General features: G+C 40.9%; 1 protein-coding gene and 1 long non-coding RNA gene across 2 annotated transcripts; one reads left to right on the top strand and one right to left on the bottom strand.

Annotated features, from left to right (window-relative positions):
- Nucleotides 1-1,383: 1,383 nt before the first annotated feature.
- Nucleotides 1,384-3,944, bottom strand: klf17 (Kruppel like factor 17). The gene is made up of 3 exons (XM_061043990.1): nt 3,718-3,944; nt 2,486-3,602; nt 1,384-2,390 (listed from the first exon to the last, which is right to left on the bottom strand). Exons 1-3 carry the CDS (start codon nt 3,796-3,798, stop codon nt 2,215-2,217), a joined length of 1,374 nt encoding a protein of 457 aa, XP_060899973.1. The 5' UTR covers nt 3,799-3,944; the 3' UTR covers nt 1,384-2,214.
- A 60-nt stretch (nt 3,945-4,004) lies between these two features.
- On the top strand, nt 4,005-6,168 carry LOC132978713 (uncharacterized). The gene is made up of 3 exons (XR_009673988.1): nt 4,005-4,081; nt 5,642-5,703; nt 5,811-6,168. It is a non-coding gene; the product is annotated as an uncharacterized LOC132978713 (long non-coding RNA).
- Nucleotides 6,169-8,554: the final 2,386 nt, after the last annotated feature.

Genomic DNA, 8,554 nt, shown 5'->3' with positions numbered 1-8,554 from the left:
TCATTGTTGTAATCCCATTACTTGTGTGGAAACATACGTTTAAGTTTGTACAGTTTGGTGCTAATGTTTTCTGAATCATTCATAGGTTAAATACATTTAAAAGTCAATATCGGCCGTTTTAGGGATGAGAGTGAGCAGGAAATCTCTCCGCTGTTATTTACTCTTTGACTTATTCGTGAAACATTCTGTCTCTTCTGAGGCTTCAGCCCACTGCTGATCCCAACAAAACATATCAATCAATACATCAATATAACCTGAAAAGTGCTTCACTTACAAGCAGCCATCATATCCATTCAACCCAGTGAACACATCCTCTTAAATCAAGCAGGTGTTATTATACAAATGGACATTAGAGGGCAGTCTTTAATAAGTTGTTATGCAAGCTTTGGAGGCACCTGACCGTACATATTACTAACACTAATATCAACATCCTAAATGATGCTTGTCTTTATGATCCTGTAGCCTAACTACACCTGCAGATTTTACATATACAGATTTAAAGCACAACAAACACAATAATCAGTTTTTCTCACTTGATAAAGTGATAAAGTAGGTGATTGGTTGTTACCCTTACTCCCCACCAGAATCACAAGCTGTATGACACACACTCACCTCTGGCTGGATGCCTCAGTCCACAAGCTCCAAAACCTCACACAGCTTCCTCCCCTCCTCAGCCGGTCTTATAAATAAAGCCCTGAACCTGCACTGACACCGACCCTTCAGCCCCACTCCTCCTCTGCTTCATGTTCTATTCATCTGAAGCTTCATGATGCTCATCTTTACATTCTATCCTTCACATGGACTATGTTTTCATAAACTATTCTGTGAGTTTACTGATTCCCTGTCCCGTTGTTTGACTAATCATGCACATATAACTTTCTAAAAACATTACTGCTATCTTTCCATCACTTCTCATCATCTTTGTCTAATGACATGTTTCTTTCTTTAGGATATTTTCATGTCTTCATGTTGCTTCATGTCATATAAGGTTCAAATGTTGTATTTTCTTTTACTCTTTAAAGTCATTTGAAATACTTTGTGTGACTGGTGCTTTAAATTTAACTTGCCTTGCCATAGTCTTTAGTGTTGTTATTAGTGTTTATACTGATTATATTCAGGAACATTTAAATTGTAGTCTTGTTTCTTTCAATGAGATCAGAAGTGCAGAATTTTCTTCGTTTTTTTACGTCTTGTTCTTTACTCTGATTCTAGTTGTGGAGAATGAATGAATATGATGGATGTGTCCTATCAGACAATGACTGATCAATGACTCTCTATTCTAATATGTTCTTGTACTTTTGGTCGGAAGCACTAGAAATGACAAAGAAAGAAAAACCTACATAATTCAAAGTGAGCTAACTTTGAGTTAGAAACAACGACAGATATTTTGCTTTTATAAAAGTACTTTTATTTTCTGAGCCCTTAAGCGCATCAAACAGTTGCATTTTGGGGGGGAAAAAATGATACATCTCTTCAGCAATTCGATTTCAAGTACAGCAGGTCATCCATTGGTTGCATTGGGTTTCTTCCTTCTTAAAAACGCACATATACACACACACACAGTTCGTAAGAAAAGATCTCAGTGTTGTCCCTCCTTATTTGAGACGTAGAAAAACGTCCTAACTGAATTAGGTGAGGTTGAACAAACACGAGGAAAGTGGGACTGAAACTGAGTTGTAGTACCTGAATTTGTTGATCCTGCTCAAGCAAAACCTTCACAATGCACAGACATGTAGGCCTCGCTGACAATACTTAGCAAATCTAGAATATCTTTACAAGAATAAAAATGGTTGAAAATTGTCACTCAAAAAACCCTGACCTGATTCGATTAGTATCAAAGATAGGAGATGTAAACATTACAAAAATACATATTTACACTAGAATGGGTCCTGCCCACAGCGAGTCTCCTCTTCTGGAAACAGTCTCTTAAAGGCACTCACTTACAATCAATAACTTATTCCAAAGACAGAGTCAGGGAATGCCTTAAATACAGACTAATATAAGTTATAAACATATTCACAGATATGTACAAACCCACCAGAGCTCGTTCTCTTTGGCGTAGAGGCACTTCTGAAATACTCTGTCCCTCTAACAAGGCACAGGACATAAAACAAGGTGTTACACAGAAACGTCTTGCTCTATTGATTTTGGCCCCTGATGCTTTGTCTGTGATGCTCCGGGCATCTCTCCAAGATGGATTTTTTAAAAGTTTGATTACATGTGCCTCTTCATGTGGAGAGCCAGGTGATCTGAACGGGAAAACGCACGCTCACACAGATGGCACTGAAAGGGTCGGTGTCCGGTGTGCTTCCTGTAGTGCCGAGTTAACTCATCTGACCGGGCGAACTTCCAGCCACAGCCCTCCCAGTTACAGTGGTACGGCTTCTCACCTATAGGAGAAACAAGAAAACTTATATTTAGCTTAGGTTTGAAGGTGGATAAATGTACAACATAGAAACTTAAAAGGATGGGCTTCTGTGCTCACCTGTGTGTGTCCTCATGTGGGCTTTGAGGTGCGAACTCTTGGTGTAGGTTTTCCCACACCCAGGGAAGTCGCAGCTGTGCGTTGCCGTGCGTTTTCTGGCCCACGACCTGCGGCCTCTCTTCTGTTTGACGCTCCCCACCTCCTCCTGCGCGTAAAACTCCAGCAATGAAGGCGACGACGGAGGAGTGAGCATCATGCCCTGCATTGAAGCCGGGTGATGCTGCTGGTGCTGCTGCTGGTGGTGCATGCGCACAGGCTCTCTTCGTATGGTGTAATGTCCCTGATATTGTGACACGCTCTGGTGCGCGTACTGAAGCTGGTAAGGCGCGTTCATGTACTGGTTTTGGAGATGATGCTGATTAGGATGAGGGCTGTTGACGTTGGAGTTGATGTTAGACATATGGCAGTCTGTGCGACCCTGAGGTGCAGCAGGGTGCTGCATTTGGTGCGAAGCGTATCCTTGTAACGCACCTTGAAGTGTAACCTGGTGGTGCGTAAAAGGCTGCACAGTGCGCATGTGGTGCCTCTCAAACATCTGTCCCATAAAGTTCTCATCACCTACAGCAGCCATCATACAAGACTGACTCACAGGCTCAGTTTTTACTTTATACTCCATTGCTGGAGGAGAGGACACTTGATGGTGAGCGGGAGGTGAGACCGTATTCATGGAATGCAGCTCGGTGTACTCCCGCGCGTCTCTCTTGTCTGCGCTCTCCGGTGAGCTCCCCCCCGGGTAGTTCATTTCTGGTGTAAGAAGCTCTGCCATGAGACTGCGCAAGGGGCCCGTGAAGCTCACGGTGCCGTGGTAGCTCTGATGGGAAGAGGGAGGAAGGTGGTCGCTGCAATCTGGCACAGACGCACCGCTGCAGCTCTCCGGTGACTCCGGTAGAGAATACGCGCACTGCTGCTGCTGCTGCTGCTGCTGCGGAGAAATGTCCCCGTTGTCGCTCCCAACATCCGAGCCGATGGTGTTGGACAAAATAAACTCGAGGTCGATGAATTTCGCCAGCTCGTCCTCGTCCTTTAGGGGCACAGTAGGAGACTGGACGATACTAAACTCCACTTCGATGAGCGGGTTGGTTGCGGTGCTCGGTGCGCACTCATCCGCCTCACACAGCTGCACAAAAGAAAACATTGAAGTTAGAAGACAGCCAAGTAGTTTTATAAAGGGACATGTACACCCAAGTCAGAGATAAATAACAGATTTACAACTTGACATTATATCTACTTACGTCGTGGAACTTTTTTCCATCCATCGCCGGAACTCTTGCAAACGAGGTGATTGTCGGCATCACAACTTCAGCCACCGCCATGCTGAAAGGTTGGATGTTAAAAGAACAAAAAATGTAAGCCTAAAAATCCGAACAGAGACGTGGCTCTCTGTCCATGTAGCGCCTGTTTGGTAACTGACAGCTGAGGAGCGTTCCAGGATTCAGTGTTTGTGTATCAAGACAGAGCTGCCGGAGCCTCTTATAGCTCCCTTACTAATACCTGGAGGCGTGGCTTGTACTGCTCCCCAACACACACCATCACACACCTCCCCCAAAGCAACCAGTGGTGCAAACAAACAGAATAGCATTCAGGTGCGTCAAGCAGGTGAGTAACAAAAGTGCATTAAGTATAATTAAACAAATCAAGACTTGATTTTTGTAAACGAATAACTGAATGAATAATATGATGAAACGACTGCCGAACCCAAAAAGACACTTCACTTTCTGCTTTTCGCCTTTGCTGGGGAGCAGTGCGTAAAATATACACTCCCTTCCGTTTATTGGGGTATTTTAGGTATCAGGTTCTCTCTGGCTGCAACAGTTCAGTGCATTTTCCTCTCAGGTCAAACCAAACAAGTGCAGGGGGCGACACTGAACCTGGCAGAAAACATGGCATGACAGCACGAGAGCATATAAAGACCAGTGCGTAAAACCTTAATGCAAGTTTCATGATCACGTTGAAATGTTACATTAGAAATTGGACCATACTGCTTTTACTTGCAGCACATAAACACGACAAAGTGAATACATCTTAAATCTATTTTTAACAGTGGACGTGTTTCCAACAGTTTCGTCTCAGCCTCTCACAACACGCGCACACTCATTCACACATCGTTTATTTGTCCCGACTTGATCCCTGCGTGTTTGAAGCAAACACAAACGTGCGAAGCGGCGGATCATCGAAACAACCTGTTAATCCGGGTGTCAACAAAGAACTACATGTTTCTTAATGATCTTCCCCCAGCAGCCCCGCAGTCATTGCTATGTTAATGTACAGGTGAGAGAGAGAGAGAGAGAACAAACAGACTGGATATAAAATACGTTTTTTTTTTACTGTGTTGTCAATTCATTGGTTTAACTTCATGTTAACATCTTTGTTAAGTTTTTCCAAGCATTATAATTGTAATGGGGTGTCTACATGACCGTCATTGTACACATGTAAGACATATTTTTAAATCCTCAGGGCCTTTATTCAACCATTTGTCTGTTTCTCCACACTCACAGGGATCCAGATCAAACACTGGAGCCAATTTTATTTATTAACTCGTTGGCTTTGGGAGGAAAAGTAATATTTAAGTTTGTTCATTAAAATAAACAAGAATCAACGAGTCACTGACATATATTGCATGATTAAATTTTTTAATTTTCCAGGATGCCTAATGCACCAAAAATGTTACGCCACAACTACGTCAATCATAAGAATATGTATTTATTTATAACTGAACGGAAAATAATTGCAATTAGAAAATTAATAACCATAAGTCGAAGTTATTTAGAAGTTGGTAGGTTGCACATAAAAGATCTATCAGGCAGTCAAACCGTCCATCACACTTTGTAAAGTAACATTATCGATGTGCTCATGTGCAGCCAAATGTTTTTTAAAGTAATGTTTGTACCTTAATGTTATTTCTGTTCATTTATGTTGATTCATGAATGTTTTATCAAACAGAGCAGAGAGAATGTTGATGTAACAACAGATGAAAAAAATACAGATTTCATTTAATTATGAAGAAGTTTTATTAAAAATAAGTTCTTAAGGGTTGTGGTGGCCGAGTGGCCCCCATGTACAGAGGCATTTGTCCTCGAGGCGAGCGGCCCGTGTTCGAATCTGACCTGTGGCTTCTTTCCCGTATGTCATTCCCCACTCTCTCTCGCCCCCAATTAGTGACTCATATCCACTGGCCTATCTCTCCAATAAAGGCACACAATGTCCACACAAAAAAGTAAGTTCTTAAAAAATGCTTAACAAATCATCAAATTGAACAGTTTTGTTTAAACATATCACATATTCACCAAAATTATTTCCTTCTTCCCTTCTCTATGGGCTCCTGCAGGTGCTCTGATTGTCAGTGTCCTGCAGCTCTCTGCCTTTATACTCCGTTATTTTTAACCCACCACGCTTACGCAAAACCACTTCCCCTCCTGTCCCCGAGCCAAGTGGAAATGGACTCAGTTTCCTGAGGAAAAACTTGACACACGCTTCCTCTACTTTCACTCAGCTGAGGATGCAGACATGCAGGGTGTCCTGCTCATGTGCTGATGGACTCTGCTGCTGGAAAACTGTTAGACTTGTATTTATATCCATTGAGCAGAAGTGGTTTCAACAACATGATATGTATGTTTTCTAAACCCTAACCCATAAACAACAACAAAATGATAGATCATGTTTAAAATGAACTCCAAGGCCACTAATTATTGCTCTGATCAGTGAGAAGTCTCTCCTCTATCTTCTTCAATCTAAGGCATTATCAAACCAAGGACATGTAGAAAAAACAGCAAAGAACAGAGAGACAGACAGAGATAAAGAATTGGCCCCTGGCTCAGGTTTCTCCTTTTGTGTCTCTCTTTTCTCAAAGGAGGAAGCCTTTCAGCTCAAGTGTTTTCTAAACACAATTACTTCAGATTACAGTTAAGCAGACACACACACACACAGACAGAGCCGAGGCATCCTCCTGGATACACTGAAATGTTTCCCAAAGTAGAGATAAAAAGTAGTTTGTTGTCACCCATTTGTGCTGCAAAGTTTCATGAACTCAAATCTTAGTGAGTGGATAAGTCTTATTTATAATAAAAAATCTGTCATTAAACTAATTATGAGCCACATTCACCCAATAAGTCAGGATTAACTTCTTATTTCAAGATTTAATTAGCAAAGAATTGATTCAAATAACTAAAAATATCTACCAATACAGTAAGCAAGCAGTAAGCAAAATGTTCTTGTCAGGTGAATGTGGCTTAAAATAAGTGTAAATAGAAATTAGAAAAAGAAACCTTCTTCGATTTACATTTGTGCTCTGAATGGCCCTTTTTTCATTTTTTTTCAAATGCTTTCTGTAAACCTTTTCCATCAACTTGTCATTTTGCAAAAATATATCTGATTCAGTTTACGCTTAGTTCTGCTCATAAGTTTCAGTTCCTTTTAAAAGAAGGCCTGATTATTTGCATTGGTACAGATCTTAGTTGTAGTTTTTGTGTTTTCTTTGATTCAACGCTTATTGCAGTAATTCTCACCAATTTTTGTTGGGAATCAATGCTGCTATCATGAGGGAATATCGGTCTTAACTAACAGCAAATGTGGTTTGATTGGGAAAAAAATCAAATGAATGTTTATTTGCTTTGGAAAACATTAAATACTTTTTTTTTTAAATCTCGTGCTGTATATACAGTCATCTAACAGCTCCTGTGAGGAGTTTTAAAGTGTGGGGGGGATCAGATAAAGTGATTAGCAGAACGCTGAACGAGTGAAACATTTTACAGTCAGTTATTGTCAGACACACTTTACCAATGTAAAAGACAACAACAGCAAAGAGAAAAGATGCACCACTTTGTCCACAGGGGGAGCCAAAATCAACACAAACTGAAATCAGAGGGGCTTAATGCTTTAATTATGAAATAAAGTTAAAGAAGTTCTGATAATTTGATAAGTGTGAAAGATATGATAAAAAGTAATGACCATATACTTAAATAGTTAGTTAAAAATAAACATGTTGGGGTTTAAGAATAGCTTATAAAGATAAGTGGTAGAATACAGTAGATGATTAAGTGGGAACAAGTATAATTCATACATAGAATAGATAATAAAAGTGAATGGTTTAACTGTTGGGGGAAAAACTACTGGAATGTTTACTTTCTGACAGAAAATCTTGTACCAGACCAATTAAATCATGCGTACAGGTGTATGAAAAAACACTTTTAGTAGATACTTTAAAGCTGTGAATAACTTTGGGTTGAAAACAACACAAGTCAACACATGAAAGGTGGAGCAGATACATCAGATCAGATTCAGAGAATGAAACAGAAATCACACAGCAGAGAATCAGGAACTGTGCACACTGTGTACTAAGGTATCGTCTAATGCACACATATCATACCAAAATACATACTTATATCTATGGCATCAAATAGTTTTACTCAGGAGCAGCATACTTCTCAGAATACGGACACAGAAACACACACACACACAACCAACAGCAATTATCCTCTATCACACACAAAGTGGGGGGAAACCCGGCTGTTATCTTGGATAAATATGCCGCCTTGCATGGCATGAAACAGCAACAAAGTGATTAGGGGGGGGGGGAGAAGTACAGCATGGAGACATGCTAGCTAGCTTCTGGAAAGATATCATAAGGAGGTGGGGAGGAGAGGAAGCAAGAACAAACGCCAAACCGATGAGAAGAATCATGGGAAAAAAAGAATAGCAATAACATCAGACTGAAGCCCTGTTATCTGTAATTCTGCTCTTCCTGACGACTGAGTTTGACGCCTGCTGTGGTCAAACAGTCTGACTGTAAGGGTGGGGGTGGGGGGGGGCTGGCCTGGGATGTTGGTTGTTGCATGGCAGTAGGGCTTACAGTTTGTTGAAAACACACAAAATAGTACACCGTTTATACTCATGAGTTCCATGTGTTGAGGCGCAGAGACATATCTCGTTTGTGTCACGATGCACACAGAAGGTAAAAGAGCAAAGAGTCCGTGCTTTGTTTTTGAGCTGAAATGAAATCGTGTGACTTATTTTACATAATGTTAATTTAGTCACTGTATTAAGCAAACAATCAATTCCTCGCCCGAGTGTTTA

This window comes from Labrus mixtus, chromosome 8 (genome assembly GCF_963584025.1).
Source record: "Labrus mixtus chromosome 8, fLabMix1.1, whole genome shotgun sequence".
NCBI classification, from domain to species: Eukaryota; Metazoa; Chordata; class Actinopteri; order Labriformes; family Labridae; genus Labrus; species Labrus mixtus.
Note: the sequence above shows the minus strand (reverse complement) of the source record. Positions and strands in the feature narration are given on the sequence as shown.

Bases quoted from the DNA above. Each gene is read 5' to 3' on its own strand.
- klf17 (XM_061043990.1), bottom strand. From the start codon at position 3,798: ATGGCGGTGGCTGAAGTTGTGATGCCGACAATCACCTCGTTTGCAAGA. The intron at 3,603-3,717 runs GTAAGTAGATAT...TCTTTTGTGCAG, and splicing joins ATGGAAAAAAGTTCCACGAC to CTGTGTGAGGCGGATGAGTG. The intron at 2,391-2,485 runs GTGAGCACAGAA...TTTCTCCTATAG, and splicing joins CCACATGAGGACACACACAG to GTGAGAAGCCGTACCACTGT.